The sequence below is a fragment of the Eleginops maclovinus genome, chromosome 4, assembly GCF_036324505.1.
Source record: "Eleginops maclovinus isolate JMC-PN-2008 ecotype Puerto Natales chromosome 4, JC_Emac_rtc_rv5, whole genome shotgun sequence".
Lineage (NCBI taxonomy): Eukaryota > Metazoa > Chordata > Actinopteri > Perciformes > Eleginopidae > Eleginops > Eleginops maclovinus.
The window spans coordinates 20458685-20479173 of NC_086352.1; the positions used below are offsets into that span (position 1 = coordinate 20458685).

At 41.6% G+C, this 20489-nt stretch overlaps 1 protein-coding gene across 1 annotated transcript in view; it reads right to left on the reverse strand.

Moving 5' to 3' along the window:
• gpc5a (glypican 5a) overlaps positions 1 to 20489 on the reverse strand; it is a 93519-nt gene that overhangs the window by 58262 nt on the left and 14768 nt on the right. Inside the window, exons 3-6 of the mRNA XM_063882579.1 lie at positions 11855 to 12315; positions 11527 to 11760; positions 10577 to 10707; positions 10361 to 10486 (exon numbers count right to left, since the gene is read on the reverse strand). Of these exons, the coding sequence (XP_063738649.1) occupies positions 10361 to 10486; positions 10577 to 10707; positions 11527 to 11760; positions 11855 to 12315 (952 nt within the window). The remainder of the gene's footprint in view (positions 1 to 10360; positions 10487 to 10576; positions 10708 to 11526; positions 11761 to 11854; positions 12316 to 20489) is intronic.

Sequence of the window (20489 nt, forward strand, 5' to 3'; positions counted from 1 at the left end):
GAGAAACAAGTCATAGGGGACTTATCAGACAACACTGGGCAAGAAAGGCAACACACACACACACACTCCAAGAGAACATATAGTATATGTAGCTCAGAAGCGCACCCCGCAATGTATTCAATTTAATAATTAAATGAATAAATAAAAAGGCTTTTGGGGCGGGAAAAAACAGGAGACATTTTCTGAAAAAGCTAGCAAACCATTCAGTCAGCTTGGATTTAGGTGTCATAGTTTTGTTGTAATGAGAATTTATCTTATTTTAAAGCACTTAAAAACGTACCCTCGTGCAATTACGTAAAACGTCAGAGTGACGGATGGCGCATGCAGCGTATTTGGGTTTTCTCGTTTTTGACTGAAGCAGGTTTCCAGGCTATGCGACGAGTAGCGGCGCTAATCTTCACAACCTCTTCACACTTGTTCAGCTTGTGTCAACAGCACTGTGAGTCAGTTAGCCATTCATATGCTGCTACAGATGGTCTCATCCCTCTTCTTCAGCTCTGCTGCTGACATGATTCATGGGGCTCTGTGTCTTGATTTAGGGTCTCTTTTTATATTTCTTCTTGCCCACAACAGAGAAGCATTTTTCCAAGACACGCCTGAGGCAATGACCCTGCTCTGCCTGGCTAACAGAGAAAAAAAGATCTTCTGGGCAAAACTGGACACACAAACACGTTCATATCAGTTCATACTAGCTTGTATAGTCAAAGCTAAATGAGTCAACGTCTGTTTGTCTTTCTCACAAACACAAAATAGTCAACAACAAAATCATTATCCAAGCTTATTTTGAGACCCAAAATGTCGCAAAAAAGCATCCTTTTGTGCAACAGGAGGGTCTTAGGCAATTTATTTACACACTACTCCATCCTTTACTTTCCACTTCTGTTATTGCTCTGCTATTATTTCTACTCCCAAAGTCAATTGAATAAGCCCATCGCTTAAAATTAAACCAGCAGTCACCTGTGATTGTTTTTCCACTCAATCTGAGTTTGTTGAATTTGTATAATAATAACCTTGCGTGTTTCTTTCCATCAATTTTCCTCCAATTCAGTCTCCATAGGCTTCAGATTGCCCTGTCAGAAAGGACTATAGTAAAAGACTGTGCACACCACTTCCTTATCGCTACCAGTAAATTACTTCAGGATCAGATACAGGCTGCCAACTCGCAGAAACTCCACTCACCAGACACAGAGAGGGAAAGGGAGAGGGAGATAGAAAAGAGGGAGGAAGAAAAAAAAAGTGTGAAGACAAGAGGAGAGTTTTCCTGTGGAGACTGATACCTTCAGCTGCTCTCAAAGGTCATCTAATGTTATCTAAAGATCATCTTCAGTCACCAACACTCGTCTTTTCACACTATGCTCAGCAGCTGGAGTCAAGCACCTGTCAATCAAAAATCCATAACCTGCAGCGACAACAAATGGGCTTTCGCTTCCCAATGTAATCAACTGTTGTTTTAACATAAACAATGAATAAAATGACTGAAAGCATGAGGAACAAATATAACCTGGAGGAGTTTGTAAAATATATTTTTGCCATTGCTGTTTAATGGGCTGTGTTACTGTTTATTTTTAAATGTATGCAAATGATCATCGATTCCAGCCCTATTTTCATGTCCAGCTTCACTGTGGTCTGTTTGTTTGAACAACAGGTTTTCTTAGTTGAAACTGACTCGCATGTTATTAAATATTCTACATCGTGAATTATTAAAATGTAAGGTCTGCATGAGGAGATAAATCGAAACACATAAATGCTATAAATGATTGAAAAATATACAAATGTACTCAAGCATTTTTTTCTTGTTTCCCTTTACTTGTATTAACTTAAATGTAATATTTGTATCTGATTAGGGTTTTTTTTAATCATTGTCTTTAATTACCATTAAACTAAAGGGAAGCAGATAAAAGCTTATGTTACACAAATCCAAGGAAATAAACACATAATTTATGGTTATCTTATTACAATCTGTTGTGTTACTAACAGGTGATGTTGCTCATATGATTTTCTTTATTTTTTTCCTGGTGACCATTGTCATATCATGAGGTTTGCCCTGCTTGCTGGGGTCAGATAGAGTAAGTGGCCTCAGAGACTGGTCAATTTAGCATCTTGTGGTGTGCAGGTATGATTAAGCTGGCGGCGAGGCATCAGGATGCAGGCGCTGTTTTTCACACGCGCCGAGGGACACTTTCACTGCCTCCTCTCCTCTCTGCAGCATTGTGGGGAACAGCTCCAGTCTGCTGGAACCGAGCAGATGGTGAACGTATGCGGCGCTCATGCATGTCATCATCACCTTCATTAGCTGAAGGTGACATATGACATCATCTGGCCCGTGTGCATTAAGGGGGCCAGAAAATAGTTGTTTTCTTCTTTTTATTGCAGCATGGTTCAAGGTTGTTGATGGGAGGTATTGTGAGTAATCACAATCTTCCCCCCTCCTTGCACACACACACACGTTCTGCCGGCTACTCCTCCTTCCCCAGCCTCTCCCTTGCTCCCACCTCCCAGCATTAAGGTAAATAAGGGCTTCCAGCAGAGAGCCAATGAGCACGGGCCACTGAGCAGAGATGCATGTTTGTGTTGCCTTCCTCCCAGGACCCTGCTCGTTTATCTTGGCTGTCAGGTAAAGGGCAGACTCAGAGAAGGTGAAACTTTTTTTTTTTTAATAAGGCCGACTCAGTTTCCATAGAAACTGCAGGACAACATTAGAGGGACAATGATAAGAGAGCAAAGTCTGGTCTCAGGGCATCCCACTGTGTGCCATTGTTGCTGGAGACATTTGTGTTGATGTCAGAGAAATAAAAGAGCTATTTAGATTTATTAGGGAGCCTCCAGACACAGACCTTTTTACTGTAGCAGGGGAGATTAATGAGAGCATATTCACACCTAGCTGCAGCTTAGGTCAGGAGCTAAAAGGTGCTTACCACTTATGAAGAGGTGCTGAGTCTTCTCAGGGTACAAATTCCCCCGATAAGAAAATAAAAGACCTCCAAAAGGCAGTAATGCTTTTTTTTCATCTTGATTTGTATGTTTACATTATCATAGCACCAGATGCAGTAGAGGGGACTTATTGCTGAAGTCTGTCTGTTTAAGTTTTTTCGACATTATATATATATACACATACATACATACACATATATATATAAATATATATATATATATATAGGGATCTGATACTGCATATTGTAATATTAAAACATTATATGGATGATTTCAGGCACATTTCCTAACTTTATTCAGTAATAAACACTAAAACACTGAACAGCATAAGAGTTGTCTTCAGAACCTGTCAATTTTCTAAATGCGAGCTACCTACGCATTCAGAAAATACTCCAGGCTAAAAGTGCATAAAGAAGAAACAAATTGCACAGGTAATGAAAACTTAATGACTACCACATTTTTCACTCTGTGGCAGTAAATGGGAAACATGTTTAGTTAACAAATGAGTGGAAAATCAAAGGAACAGAAGCTACCACACGCATTGTCAAAAGCCTGCAGCCGTGAGATAAACCGAGACAATGATACAAAGATATGAGAGACTCTGTTTCCAGCCACTCTCCGGCAAAAGAGAAATTAAGTCTCTTCTGGAGCAGAACCCAAGATGGATACGGTCCACATGTAGCCATAAAGTTGATGTGAAATAAGGAGCTTTTGATAAGATGGCACACAACTCTTATTATTGTGCAGACATGCAGGAAAGTGTTGAATTCCACATTAGGCATGTTATTCTGCATTCAGCCGACATTGTGATTGTCTCAATAACAGAGAAAAATACTTAGGGGAATGCACTACGGACTCCATACACAGAACAAATCAAGAAAGCAAATATCAGGAGCCTTATTGCCGACGTCCATTACTAAAATTGCTCTATTAGTCTATTGTTTACTGCCATGTAGTTCAGAACTATTCCAGCTATAACTGTGGGAAACAGCTTTTGTTCTCAGAACAATATTGCCATGTCCTTGTGATTAAATCAACTTTTTGTCAGCACCTAAAATTCCTTAACAGTCTTTTATAGCAAAACAAATAGACCCCGCTCACGCAGAGGGTTTTTCTCATCAAAGACTCGCTACCTTTGCTCCCTCTTTATGAGCATCAACTTCACATTTTTTCCAACTCTTTGTTCCCCGTTTTTCTGCAGCCTCTGATTTATATCTGAGGTAAAGAGGAAGAGTGCTCCGCGGGGACAGTGTGCCTGCCGGTAGACTGAGGCAGGCCGATATCACACACAAGGGTGAGGGTGTGTGCTCTGACAGCTCATCAGTGGACAATAAGGCCTTGGCTGTTAATGTCCTGCTACCTGGCATGCTGCAGGGTCACAATCTGCTCCAGATGCTGGAGGCAGGCGTCCAACTCGTAGTGGTGGAGGGGGGAAGCAAAGGGGAGTGGATACACTGAAAAATGAATGGGATTTACTGTCTCTTCTGCACAGTGGTCTCGCTGGCAGTTACTGTAGCAACATCAGGGAAAATCTCTGAGCACAATAAATGAAATTTCTCTTTTCCAGAGAGCTCGATTGCTCTGCACAGATACATTTTCAATCATGCATAATTCGAGATGGGTGGGGGAGAGAGGGGGGGGGCTGAAGCAGACAGATACACACACACACACACACACACACACACACACACACACACACACATCTATATGTGCATACAAGAGGGAATTATGAACTCAATTTAGTCAGCCACACAGAGTTCTTGATTCTGTCACTTGGGATAATCGTCAGGATGTGGTACTCTGACCAAGCCCCTGCTCTAAACCCAGGCAGGATATAAGGTCATGTTGGAGTGGAACTCTAGCCATGCAGCACCCAGCCCTCAAGTGCTCCAGTGGTTTTGTGGTTATCTGCAGTAGCCAGCCGTCGCAATACAGAGGAATTCTTCAAGAACGTCCCCTCTCCCCTTTCTCTCATCTTTTGCTCATCCATCTAAAAGAACTGTCCGATCGCCACACCCATCTCTATCCTGTTTCTTTTGTCTACTTCCAGCTTGTGTTCATTTTTTAATAAATGTTTGTTGCTATTGTTGTCTACCAAGAGATTAACACCTAGAATGAGTCAAAACAAAACTATTATGGTTTGTGTTAAGAGTCAGAGTACACTTACAACTAACTAAATTACCCAGTGTGTTCCCAGGCTGTAAGAGAGAAAAACATCTGCTATAATTATATTCAACTTTGAAGGCTACAGAGTTCATAAAGTACGGAGGATTGTATACCACAGTCATGTTTTCTGCAGGGGATGGAAGGAAACAACTCTCTTACTTTCTCGCATGAGAGTGACTAAGAGGACAGCTATGCATAATATATTTGACAGTGCATGTTTAAAAGGTTATTCCTTTCCGTTTAAAATTAGGTCAGTTCATAACTGCAAACCAATGTATGTGGAGGCGGTGAGACTTGATGTTCTGCAGGGTGTCTGTTTATCACTTAAATTTGGTTCATGTCTGTCACTGTCAGGGACAACGTGGATAAGAACCACCAGTACACGGCATACATCAACCAAACAGATGCAGAGAGAAGCAGTGGAGGGATCAGCTACCTGCTGTGTTTCAAGAGCAGAGCTCCACCTGCTGGTCACAGAGAGCTACAACGGTACTAAAGCAGGTCTGAGGAACCGTTGTTAGATTTACGACTATAATGACCAGAGTCATTTTACTGAATAGGCACTACAGCTTTGCCAGGAGTTTTATCAATGGAGGAAGAGTGGGCATTTATATTTGCAGTGAAAAAAGATAACCAGCAGTTTTGTATGCTTATTTTAGCATCATAAGGAGAAAGTTTGATATAAAGCACTAATTAACTCTTGTTTTTGTTAAACTGTCGAAATAACTTGTTCCTCTACCAAACTGCCAGAAACAAACAAAGCAATTTCATATGAGTAAATATGAGAAATGTCATGTTTTTATTGTATACGAGCTATGTGTCAACAATGATATTGTTGATTTTGGACTTGGTTAGGTAGTATTTTGTAAAAATAACTCCAGTTTTCAGCAGTTTTCTTAGATAACTTCAAGAGAAATAATTAATCTCCAAGAGCACTTGTAAAAAAACATATATATTAACAACCATTTTTAAATTAAACTAGTAAATGGTCGTTGCTCTGTTTGAATTTTCACAAGTTAAAAAAGTTAGAGCGAATATATATTTTATTAGGACAGCATGTGTGGGTTTTGCAGCAGTGAGGCCAGACAGCCCTCTGATGAGGAAGCATGTTCCCGTGCAGCCTCGGATAACCTAAGCTCTTGATGCTTCCTCAGTGGATTCCTATTAGAAGAGCTTAAAAGCTGTCATTTCAGTTAAGCCAAGGCAAATCACCTGAGCTTCACGTCTAATGGGGGGGGCACCGAAATGAGACTAATGATGAAAGAGGCATATCAGAAAAAAGTAAAAAATGTATGAGAGAGCGCAGCATAGACCTCTATTTACAGAATGACCCCTGTCCTCTGCCGACTGGCCCCTCATTGAGGAGAGGTCTGAACTCAAGGGCTCTTATTACCATGTGATTAACCCCTGCAGAATTAACCGGGCAGAAAGGGACACAGAAAGGTTAAAGGTCAGTGCCCAGACATCTACTCCAGCATGAAGGGTGGCCTATTAAACAGAAGGCCACGCTTAATTCTGCCCACCTGCCTTCAAGCATATTTTCAATACTGTAGCATTTATCCCACATTACTCATCCCTCCCTTAAATTTCAACAGCATGCAAGGTCAGTTGCCTTATTATCGTTTAAAATAAAAAAATAAAAACCTTTGTATTCAATTAGAAAAAGGCTCTTCGAAAACATAAACACACTGCCAAACACCTGGTGTGTGTTGGTAGCCGTGAGACAGACTGCAGGTGGGGATGAATTAAAGTCAGTCTGCGCCCGAGGAGGTAATCATGAATAACACATCACACACATACACAGTAAGGCCGCAGCTTTTTAGCACTGCTGTTACTCTGGTGGCTGTCCCTCATTGTCAGGGAGAAAATAATATAATAACAAACATTCCTTTGCGCAGGCTCACATAAACATTTTAAAAACAAGTGTCAAACTGAAATAATAAGTTAAAGTGTTGAAACTGATGAGGATCCCTGCAAACCCTCATCTAATAAAAGTTTGTCTTTGTCAGTCTGTTGATCCGACAGAGAACAAGACAACCTAGCAACCCTTCTGCATGTGTGTGTGTGTGTGTGTGTGTGTGTGTGTGTGTGTGTGTGTGTGTGTGTGTGTGTGTGTGTGTGTGTGTGTGTGTGTGTGTGTGTGTGTCTATCCATGACGGATGGAGAAAGCATGTGGGAATGTGTTAACCTTTCTGCTGAGACAGGGCCACCCCTCCAACCGAAAAAAAACACAGTCACTTCCAGATTGATCCAGTTTGAGGGGTGTTTCGCTGTTTTACTTGTTTTTGTCTCTCACTACAGTGACATAAATCAAAACAACTTTTTAATCAGTGTTGAAGTGTGTAACACAAGGGCCAACAAACCCTCCAAGGGATTACAGGAGCACTTGTATTTGAAAGAGGCTCTTTGTAGTGATGAACACGGAGAAATATCACCCACTTCTGCAGCTCCCTTCAGCTCAGGAGACTTTTAGCATCCAAATTCATTTTTATAGCTCTAAACGTCAATGTTTCTCTATAGCTTATTAGTATCTATTGGATGTCTAAATCTGGAATTTTCAGAGCTTAAAAACTCTACTAACAAGTCAACAATTTGGCATGAAACTACTAAATAGATATTATTGAAAAGGCAAAAGCAATGTTGCAAGGCATTAGATACAGACCTCTGGTGAAGACAGTTCTGATGGTACCACGATAGTATACAGAGGTGTGATATCCAGGTCTTTGCTCTGCATCTATTGTAAATTTGATATTTTGTTTCTGCATCATTCACCAGCTTCAATTTAAAGCAGAGACTCAGTGTGGGATCATTGGCTGACAAAACTGTTAATAAGCCATAATACTAATCAGAAAATATAATGTCCAATCTTTTTTTTCCTCCCATTCTGAATGTCATGGCGAGGGATGCACCAGAGAGAGAGACTGAGAGAAAAAATGTGTTTACCAAGTGTCCCCTGAAGCGAGACCCCATCATCCACATTCACACAGACCTTGAGATGAAAGCAGCTTGTGTTCTTCCTCTATGATCTCATCTGATTGCTCTTTATCTTTTTGTTTACCAGGGACGCAGATGAGGAGGTGCATTAAAATCTCCCTTCAATCTCAGACTCCTGTGCCATGTTTTTTGTGGCTGTCCTTTTTTTTTTTTTTGTTAAATAAGACAAAGCTCTGCTGCTTCCACTTCTTTCAGACCATAAAACAATCTGCGGCAGCACACACAAAGAGACATTGTTTAAAGTCTTCCGAACACATTCAAATGTACAGTCACACACACACACACACACACACACACACACACACACACACACACACACACACACACACACACACACACACACACACACACACACACACACACACACACACACACACACACACACACACACACACACAGACAGAACCAATCGTTTAAAGTCTCAGAGGCCTCGATAAGCTTCTGTAAATCAGCCACCATCCGGCAGTGAGTTTTATTCCCTCTCTCTCAGTGGATGTTGGGTTATGACCCGTAGGCAGGAGGTTATTTATTGCTTTTGTCTCAGCCTGTGTTGACTCCCAGCCACTCATCTATGGTTCTAGGCTAATAGAAAGCAGCACAGGGTTGTAGATCTGCAGGAAGCCTGCTAAGCTGCAGGGCCGCAGCTCGATAGCCTCCTCAGAGCCTCGTCTCCCCAGTTTCTTAATGTCTCGCAATTCCCCTTAGCTTTCATCATCAGTTTTTTTGGGTAATGAACAAGTCAAAATGAGAACCTATGGGTGAGCGAGTCCCTATAAATAAGTGTGAGAGTCAATGAGGAAAAGAGGAAGGCAGGTAAGGAGAGCTGAGAGAAGCCCGCACAGACCATAAACATTTTTCCCGGAGGCGGCTTGCAAAGATGACAGACAGTCGGCAGCCTGCTGGCCTGCCTCTCTCGCCAGCACATAAGAAGCATCTCTATTCTCAGAGATGGCTGCCTGCTTTGTAATGGAAACTTGAGGTGTTATGTTGGAAAAAAACAAAAGATAAAAAGTGTAAATTGGCAACGGCAGAATGAAACTTAACCTTGATACTCGGTCTCCATAGTAATGAAGAGCAACATCTCACATACTTCAAACTGTCTCTGGTTGCTATGAAGGCTGTGAAAGACTTTCTTACCCCAGTCCTCCCTCCTTTTTTATACCTTCACACAGCTGCTGTGAAACGATCTCAACAAGACTGTCATCCTTTACAATGGGCCGTCTAACCTGAACTGGCAACTTCCACCTCACTGTTGTTTGAAATACGGGTCGACTTGCCATTTTTAGAGCGCTGACAGCTGCTGACAGTTAAGAGGAACCACCACAGACTGCGGATATATGAGGGGGTCCTTGAGTGATGACAGCATGGTAAGATGGAGAGTCGTGATGTAATGGAGACAAGGCCGCTGACTGATATTACCACAGAGACCAGTTTGTCCGCTCCAGTTCACAACCATTCATATCCAAGATCTATGTCTGAGAGCACTAACGGTTAATACATGAATCCTACATCGGTGTCATCCTGTTTCTATGGGCACTGTGGTATGTGAAGGGTGTGTGTGCATTAGATCAGGGTCAAATGGTTTGCAAACAGCCTTTACTCCAGGTCATGCGGGATGTATCTGGAGCTGAAACCCTTCAAAGGTAAGCCCTTTAAATGCAATATGTATAGTTGTTGGATGTCTATGTGTTGAGTCCGGGTCTGAATTTTCAGTTGTCTACCAGAGCTACAGGTCACTGCTTTAAAATTGTAAATGCTGAATCAGTGATACAGACGGATGGGTGTAATGTTACCTTCATCCTTTACTTTTTGAAACACAGGGAAATAAAAAATATATTTGTCAATGAAAAAGAAAAACCTTCTGCCATTGTGGTAGGTGACCGCCTACCATTATGGCACCTACCACATATATTACTTTGTCAATCAAATATATATCACTTCATTTAAACAAGATTTACCCAAAAAAATATGCACAATTGCACAATATTACTTCATTAAAAAAAAAAATCGAATCTAAAAAAAAGGGAACTATTAATGTAAAAGTAACGCTTACTTGAAATAAGAAAGACCAAAATAATCTTTGGCATTACTGAAAAGTCCATTCTCAGTGTATTGGATCAGGACTGGCTCCAAAGAAGTTTTTACAAATATAGCTTAAAGAGAATTACCCCTTCAGCAGAGGAATGTAAAAAATTGCCTTCTTCTGTCACAGTGAATGTCAAACATCCACATGTTTTAAGTGAAAACCCTTGACTTTAAACACACAAACCTTTTTACGATGTCGGTTCCATTCCAGCAGGCATGCCCATCACCGGAGGCCAGCTCACTCACACACAGCTGATCGGCCAGGCCACCGTAGAATGTACGGTAGAGACGTAGGCTGTTTAGAAAGTCCCTGAAAAAGTGGGGGGGTACGCAGACGTAACTAAAAGTAGACTTAATATCTCCTAATATCACAAAATCTTTCTTTCTTTCCCCCACTTACCTCCTCCTCACAGCGAGCGAGTCCCCAGACACTCTGACAGAGGCTTTAAGAGGGATGGAGTCCCTGCTGCTGTGCTGGAGGCTGACTGACTGCGCTGGCTTCCTGCTCGGTGGTCCACACAGTTTGTGCAACTATTACCCGAAGAGACAGGCACAGATTTAGGCCTAAACAATGAGGGAGAACCATGCATTTTAAGTCTTGGGAAATTGTACTGGTGCATGACGAATAGGCCTCATTACAGATGCTGGAATGACAGCTGTTTATACTAAGGCCATTAGTGCAGCCAAGCCTATCATCTCCAATTTCTAAGTGTGCTTCATGTGAATCTTATCAAGCAGCAGAGACACCAGACTGCCACTAGATGGAGATGTGGGGTCTCCATCAGAAAAGAAAAGTTAGTGTAGTTAAGGGAAAAACATCCTGAGGCATTCACTTAACAAACAACATACATGTAAACAGAAAGTTACAGATAGTACATTAACAAATACTTTATGGTTAGACTTTGATAGATCACTTGTAAGAATAAAGATTACTTAGGTGTACACTCATTTGCCCAAATTGAAGAGATGCTGTTGACACTCCTCAGTTTGTCTGAATCGTTCTCTGTCTGGCAGTCTAACTACTAAGATTCTGAGCGCCTTACGGCTGCTCTCATGGATGTATTTCTGGTCATATTTTCGCCTGCTCCGATCTGAATAACCTGTTGTGTGTGACTTGTGCAATTTATTTTTGGTCTCCACACCTCATGCCTATTTCGAATGGAGCTGGCAGCTGGAATAGCCTTGAAATTCAGAGTAAAAACCCTCCAGGATTAACTAAAATACTTTACACTTTATCTATTCTTGTCCACTAGACTGGTGGTTCCTATGTTCATCTCCCACAGAGCCCTAGAACAGCTTAAAGTCTACCATCCTAAACAGCGCTTAATCTCACACTAAAGAGGATCTGACCTGTGCAGAGAGGCGAGGCCCAGTATTCTGGGAATGTCCGACAGCATCATGAAGCAGCGTATGAACTCCTAGAAGCACTTGCTCCAAATCCTGAGGCCCTTGCATCCGTGCAGACAGGCCCTCCAGCGAGTGGACGAACTCTCTCCAGTGGCTGTCGATCTCTGCCATGCTTGCCAAACAGCCTCGCATCACGTTGAGGCAGTAACCCATGCAGGGCTTGGACTGGGTTAAGCCCTGTGGAGCAAATTACTTCGTGATCAGTAATGCTGAAAAAAGACTTTCATCAGTTCAGATCAATATACTTGACTTCAGAGATCTGCAACCATACCTGGCAGTGAGGACAGTAGTGCATCTTGAGCATGGCCCGTCTGCACTCACGGCTCAGCTGTAAGTGGTCTGTGGTATTAATGACCTCAATGCCGAGGTGCAGTGCCTGAAGCAGAAGTTTCCCAGACACCCCAGAGCGAGAGATTTGATCAGCCAGGAGGCCGGGCACCGCAGCAAATGGTCTTAGATCCCGCCTGGACGACCTCACACACTCAGCGTAGCTCGGTGATATGTCGGTGAGGCCAGGGTTGATGAGGTGATTGTAGACCAGCGGGAAGAGTGCGTCAAAGAATCGCTGCACCAAGTCATCAACGCTGAGCTCGGACCCCAGCAGAAAGAGACTGATATCTGTGAAGAGTTCCCGCACCGGGCCGACAGCCTGATCGGCCATGCTGCGGTACGACTCTTGAAGAACCACATGGGTGTAATTCTCCGCCTGCCTCATCAGAGCCTCAAAGGTCTCTGCGGGGAGACAGCAGGAGAGAATAAACGATTACAGAGGGAACTCATTTCAACACATTATCATCTTGTTACAAAGTTAAGTCATTCTTGCTGCCTGTTGAGCGATGCAAGAGAAATTAAAGCCTTAACATTGTCCCACACTAAAAGGCAGAAACCACTGCGCTGTAATATGAACAGGGCTGAATACAGTAAAGCTTCTTGATAAAGCTTCGACTTTCATAAACCCAGAATGAAGAAAATAGGAGACTTCAGGGCTGCCAGCGGGGAGCTGGAGCCCCCTGCGTCTCCCCACAGAGGGGGGAGAGTACGTGTAGGGAAGCAATTTGTTCTCTAATCAAAAGATGAACTGACGAAGAAACATGGAAAGAAAGGCCACAGTACATCAGTGTGGAATATAAAAGAAGATACATTGTTTAAATAACCAACTGCATTTACCAAACCAGTATGAGAAGAAAAAAACTCCTTCTGTAACGGGAATTCTTGGATTAAAAAGGTGGTACAACAAAGGAGAGTAAAACATGAGTTCAAGAGCCTAAAATGATGAAGAGACACATGGAGGATGGAAAAAAAAATGTTTACAAATTAATTCCTCAGAGAATAAGAAACTTCAATGATGTTCATTCCATTGTCATACAGCAAAACATCATGGCAGTCATTATACACGCACACACACATAACAGATCCCATGCTTTACAAGGACGCTCAGTTTCAAACTCAAAACATGAATTCAATATCAGCAGCACATGATTTTCCACTCACGACTTTTATTATCACCATGAAAGTAAATGTCAAGCAAATTCTGCTAAGCTGCATGTGACACAAAAGTCTGTCCACTCCTGATAAAGCGTCTGTCTGAATGATACTAATACTCAGGCAGCCGCATCAGGAAGCTAAAGCACACCATGCTGTTTCTCTTTTGCCGGTCAGCAGCGCATTAACCAGTATTCACAGTGTGTTTGTATGTGTGTGTTTGAAGGAAGTGTACATACTATAGCATCCAACATCTACCTCACTGTGTGGAACTCAGTGTTTTAAAATGGAAGGAGTGATGTTGACGGGAAAAAAAAGTAGTGCAATAGAAAATGTGCAACAAGCTAGCCTTTATCCTTTTGTCTCTCTCTTGTTTTCCAATTTTGTCTCAGCTAATACCTGAACCATGGCCATTCTCACATCATGTGCTTGTCATGAGTTGTGAGGCAATGGTCAGGGTGAAGGCATGGAGCTGCCAGGGGGGGGGGGAGTTTAACCAATGTGATGAGGGCTTAGACAGTCGAACAAATATGCAACAACGTGGAAAGATTGACCGAAAGCCCCCTAGAGAGGGCAACTGTGAGGGGGAACAGAGAGGGGTCGGTCGGACATGCCTACAGGCGTACCCTCTTAAGCAGGCAGCATTAAACACAGAGGTACCAGAAACACCACCTGATCCTGCACAGATGTGATTGGTTTAACCGGATCTGAGACTCAAAGATGTGTTTATGTGTGAATGAGAAAAGAAGCTGCACCTCCCACACAGCCAGTTGTGTAGGTCAGAGAGCAGCACGGAGAACAGAGTGAGAATGTGTAAAGAATGAATCAAGACAAGAGCGGTGGCTGTGAAAGTGCAGCGCAGATGATGTGACTGTGTGAATGAAGCAGACAGATAGAAGAAAAGCAAGCAGACAAGCTGAGAAATGGAGAGAGAAAGAAATATGTGCTGCAGTTAGATATTATTTTTGCCCCAAGTGTATGAGGCAGAGAAGACAGAGTTATGAAGGGTCCCACAGGGATTACAGCGCGTGCTTCAGGGGGGCTTTACCACATTAGATTGTGGAGTTAATGAATCCCACCTGTCAAACCACATAACCAATATCTGTGTGGTAAACAAATTTCTCTCCATTTTATCCCACCGGTTTCCTTCTTGCTTCCTATAGGATGTAAATCTTGTCCCTAACTGATTTCCCCCCAAAGGTACATAAGCGCAAACTTAAAACGGCATGGATAATAAGCTGATTAGTTATTCTGCTGTCTAAACAAGTTTGCTGTGTTACAAGAACACCCACGCAGAAGTCGCTAGCTGTCCAGGCTGTGTTAATGACTTTATTTTTCAATAAAGAGAGCGCATGCAGCAGCGCCTCTCACTTGGAGGCCTACACCAGCAGCCAGGCTTCTGGGCAAGCCTGAGGAAAGAGATAACAAGGCGGGGGGGGAGTAGTGGAAAAGATGAAAAGAGTTACATAGCTAAGTGAGAAGAAGGTACAGCTTTTAACTTTTTGAGACAGAACGATTTAAGTCCAATTGGATGTCTGTTCACATTTCAAAGCAGGCCAAATAAGTTTCTTCAAAGCAACTGTGGCAATATGAAAAACTGATCAGATGACTGTGGTTAATGTGACAGAGGTCACTTGCAGTAATATATGCATAACAAATGATCACCTGACTCTGCAGCTTCTGCAGCATTTCAGTGTTTTCAAGGTCATTGTTTTCATTTTAAAGCCTGTACCTTTAATATGGCGGTTGATCCTGAGCGCTCTCATCAACGTTGTTTTCAGAAGCAGAAAGCTGTTGTTTCAGCTAAGGAGCTTTGATAAACCCACCGATATTCTCAACCTGCTCAGCATCACCCTACACAACACAGTTAGTGACTAGCTGGTGAGGAAAGTTAAACATTTAGCAGCTGAAGAGTTTCCGGTGTTTCTCTAAGGAGCTTGGTGAATCAATAACAGCTAAAAGAGTGTAAATATTAGATTTCACAGATATACATATTTTTTTTACAAATGCTAAGAATTTCACCATGTGAAATGTATCAGACAACAATTGTAAATGTTGTAGATTTAAAACTAAACAACTACATGGTAATCCTGATTCAGCACTCAATCTTCCCTTATTTAAAACTGCATGTTGTTTATATTTTTTTATATCAATATTGATTCCTTTTAATTATACAAGATGTTTAAAATAATCTTTAAGAGAAGCTGTGTGTGTTTAAAACAGACTTAGTGCGGATGCCAGAGTTGTTCTGTGTGTGTTCTGACTGTCAATGACCCGGCTGATAAGAGGAGAGCAGACATGTTTGCATTTTCTGGCAGCGGGGGGAACAGAGAGAAGAGGCTGAGCCAGCATGTTAGAAAACACTTTCATACTGAGGAGTGGTTTCTCACACCGTTACTGAGGGTGTGCTTCTGCTAACCACAGGCTGGACACATGGTGGGCATCACCGTAATGTGTGGTCAAGAGTTGAAGGGGGTGTGTGTTTGTGTGTGTTCCTTTTATTCATCTATTTTTCTGCAGTAAAAAAAAGCCAAGCAATGAAAAACATTAGCAGCTGCTGGCCTGATGCAATCAAAAGAGAAAATATATCAGAAAACATGCTTCACAGATTTTGCGCTTAAAAATATAAAAGTTAAATGAAAATAAAATGTTGATAAGGTTAACGCGGATTTATGCAAAGAGAGGGTCTTGCACTAAATGTTTAAATTGTACAAAAAGCAACTTTCAAGACCTTCAAGGCCTTAAAAGCATGCCACCCAAACCGTTTTGGTTTCTCCCTCGTCTGCTGGCATGGCAAACTAATTCTAATATATGAACAATTAATGTTTGAAAGCGCGAGTATCATCCAGATATATTGCCTATTATATGCCGACCACAAAGCCCCTTCAGTTAAATTCCACAGTAGCCAAGCTTTTTTCCATGTCTAAAAGGCTTTCAAATTTGATCCCATTTTCTTTCTTTCTCCTATAATTGCTGCACTTCTCATTTTCTTTAATGTAGGATGATCTGGTTAACTGTGACAGGGGAAGCTAACCGAATAATGAGTTACACTTAAGGTAAGAGCTTCTGGCAGTTGGCACAAAACTAGAAAACAAAGGATTTTTTTATTTCACCTTATTTGAAACCTAACTCTCTTTAAGGCCCCCTGTATCTGATTGATTTGGGAGATATGGAAATGTTTTGACATAAAGTAAGTAGATTAGAAATCAGGTGCAGATATAATAATCATCAATCAGGAAATAGAAACTATACTAGTCAGAATTTGTAGCAAAAACAGAATAAGCTAGTTAAATATGTGAAATGATAAGTAAATGCAGAGTTGTATCTTTACCAGCAGAGGGAGACAATTCTCATTGTTATGAGCACATGTAGGTAATTGGATCACTGTGATTTTGAGAAAACATAGCAGCAACTGAATAAACACCTGAACCATGCGAGCTCCAACTACTGCCCATAATCTCCAAAAACAACCACAGGCCGCTTACCTAGATTTATATTTTATACTTTGGTTAAACCTTGAAGTACATTCACAGATTAATAAAATATATAAATGTAAAATAAGCAGCCCTAAGTAGCAGATTTGTACACATTTATGTGTACTCACATTACTTGATGAGGCTAAAATAGTACACATGATAGACACTAAATAAAGAAACCCTGATATGTCCTTAGTTTCGACAATACACACAGCAAATAGTAAAAATCGAATTTCAACCACAATTAATTAAATAGGTGTTGACTCATATCAAGGTTTTAAATATAGTGAGTAAGTCTTCATAAGATCAGTAATCATTTAATACAATATTTGAACTCCAAAAGCTAAGTTGTTATTAATGTTCAAAGTGGAGTTAAGTGAATATGATAGTTTAACAGGCATTTGAGCAAGTATTGGTATTATGCTGCGTCAACAAGGGTGTGTGTGTGTGTGTGTGTGTGTGTGTTAGCATGCATATGTGCAAGCATGTGTGTATTCATATTCAAAGAAATGTCACTGGGGAAAAGGATCTGTCAGCTGGAAGAGAAAGAAGATGAGCCTTTGTAGTTGAAGATCCATTGTAAAACAGGCAAAAAGATTAAATATATTGCCATGATATTGTTGATACAATTACTGCATCATATTGCAATGCCACCCTGAATGTGCACTGTAATGTGTGTAATTAGATCACATCAATAGCAGCTCCTTCTTTTGAAGCCTCCCGTGTTTCCAGGTTTTGGGCACTCAAATGCCACCAGCCGACCTCAGTTGCGCTGTTGAGCAACGCAGAGATGGCTTTTATTAATGTGATTCATCCTCTGTGAATGGCTACGACCACAACAAAGAAGCACATGACATCTGATAGGCTGCAGAAAGGCCATTCTCCATGTAGAGAGGATGAGTCAGTGGCTCTGTGGGTTCAGCTCATCCCAGAGCAAAACAGACGCACAATGAAAGTCAATGACTTACAGGAAGGCACAGGCAGAACAGTCAACAGAAAACTATGTCTTCATTGTGGCATATTACAGGATCAAAGGAGCACTGCTTGCTTTGTTGTTCCAGGATTTATATGTATGTCCATGTATGATGCATAAATGTTTATGGTGGCTAAATTAAATTAAAATACAATGACACTGAGATTTGTAAAACCACAGAAAACAAAACAACTATATGGTGCACTCACTTTACAGATCAGAATTACTAAAAGGATTTCTTTGTAATGTAAAAAGAATTTCCCAGCAAGAACTGATTTAAATGTGGCACTAAATATCAAAAGGTAAATAGCAATACAAACAAGAACACCTCACGTTTAACCCAATTACATTTTCATTCATTGTTGGATTATTTTCTTTGTATACGTTGAATTGTGTTTGTTTGTGAAGACATGTTGTGTAATGGCAAACATATTTTGTAGATCAACTGAAAGTGAATTAATTGTTTACTTTTCTATTCTGCTGAGCAATGGGGGAAAAAATTACATTACCACATGCTAATAGGCTTCTTTGATAGATTTGTATTGGCCTTACATCAAAGAATTAGCTTTAATTCTGCCTCTAAAACCAGTTCCAAAAATGTGTCCAGAATTTCTTAAAATTAACCAGTCAATAAATTGGGTATTTTTCCATACAGAACATGCCTTTATATCCGGCTGTAAACTGGAAGCCGGTCTGACCGAGTTATTCTAACTCACAGACTCTTGAGCTGCTGGATATAGGATGTAAAAATAAACCTGCCTGTAATCTTTACAAGAGGCAGCAGAACACATTTAAGACGTTAAAGCACTTATTCACCAAAACCCATTGAATGCAGCACTGTCCAGGGTGTGATAAGAGTTTTAAATAATCTTATTTTAGCTTCCCTGGCATGACCAATTTTCACACATGCAAGCATGTTAATGTGATGCAGAGGAAGCCCCTTCATTATCACACAACACAAAGCTCTGCAGGTGTGAGCTGATGATGTTCCTGAAACCACACCTAGCTGCACCTAGCTGCTCAGAAAGAAAATAAGAACATCAACAGACAAAATTTAAACAGATAAGGCAATAAATCTAACTTTGCATCATCGTAGGCACAAACAAACCATGACTGTCTCCGTGTAGCAGGACATTGAGGTAATACACAAAGTCTTATTCAGTGAGCACAGTGTACCTGTCTGCTCTGATCTACAAACAAAATCACCAAGTCAAAACGGGGCCTTTCATGAATGTGTGTGTTTATGTGTGTTAGGACATGTGCAAGCATGTTTGCAGGGGGAAGGGGAGAAAAACTAAAGAGGGAAAGGCCATATCAAACTGTCCCATCTAAAAATGTTTCTATGAGTTTCGACCCTCTGCCTCCTTTTCAACTCAACAGCAACACAGCAAACAGAAACAGAACGACCGCTCTGACCTGCAGATGGCAGAGAAAAAGGTTCCTGAGAAAATTTAAAGAGCCCCGGGATGTTTTCCTTTTCCTTCCGTCCTCAGTTTTAAATAAAGGGGGCATTGTTTTAAAACTGAAAACAGTCGCCTGCTCAGAGGTGTTACAGGAGTGTGCTCTGGCACAATGTTTCTCAGAGAAGGATGGAGGAGGGTCAAAAGTGATATATTTAGTTAAAACTAACGAGGAGGGCCCCGGCGGTGGCGCAACTGGCTGGGGCACCTGTACTGTACGCCGGCGACCCGGGTTCAATTCCCGACCCGTGGTCCTTTCCGGATCCCATCCCGACTCTCTCTCCCACTTTCCTGTCACTCTCCACTGTCCTATCTGATTAAAAGGCAAAAAGCCCCCAAAAAATATCTTTAAAAAAAACAAAAAACTAACGATGAGAGGAGAGTACGGCGGAACGAAAGAATGGAGACGAAGGCAAGGAGGGGAGGAAATGAGACAAGAAGAGGAGAAAATAACACATGGTAGGAAGGAGATGAAAGGAATGGAAAGATGAAATAAGGAGTGAGGGATAAGAGGAGAGCAGAAGAAAGTCAGGTCAAGGAGGGAAAGGAGGGAAAGAATGAAATCCATTGAAGGGTTGAGAATATGAGGAAAAGAAGGAGAATGAAATGAGAGGAGAAAGAGAAGGGAGAGACACATTTGGACTATAAGTCATTTTAATCTATTTCGCCTGAAGGCAGTCTCCGCTTACCATCAGCCTTATCTCGCTGTACTTCCTCCTCCACATCAATAAACATACTCCTCCCTACGTACATTAAGAGCTGACAAACACATATTTAGCCAAAGCAAATTTAACCGTCCTGTAATAAATCTGACAACACCCACCTGATCTACAACAAAAGCAACTTCCCTCCATCTGTCTATGCATGTGCCTCTCCATCTCTCCCCTCTGCTGCTCTCCCTCTCTCTCTTTTCCTGCAGAAGGCTTAAAAGTCAATATTTGAGGATCTGTTGCAGCTCTTGAACACTTCAAAGAGCACAGAGCTCTGCTGTGAACATGGCCTTTAATATGCCGTTCAGGAAAAAAAGCAGAGGGTCAATAAAGTGGGGCACAAGTACTTCTTGTAGGGAAGTGTGTGTGTGTGTGTGTGTGTGTGTGTGTGTGTGTGTGTGTGTGTGTGTGTGTGTGTGTGTGTGTGTGTGTGTGTGTGTGTGTGTGTGTGTGTGTGTGTTTGTGCGTCATATAGGTCAAATACCCCCTCATACATGCTGCACATGTAGAAACACAAGTCAGGTTTAACCCGCATAGAAACCCTGACAGAGAGCGAGTTGACACAGTTTAAAGGGCCAGAATGAAAATAATTATATTATAATACAGCTTTCATTAGCTTTGAAAGGTGGCTCTGTGTGAGGCTGTGGAGGGTTTCCTGTGGCTGGCCTGTGGGAGCTGTTAGATGCCAGTGAAGGAGCCAACAGGGCTGTCATAAGCCTGAATAGAGAGCCTAATGCACACAGCACGCCACTGATTACTCTATTGAACTGGATAATTAAGTTAGATTTATAAAAAGATGATATGG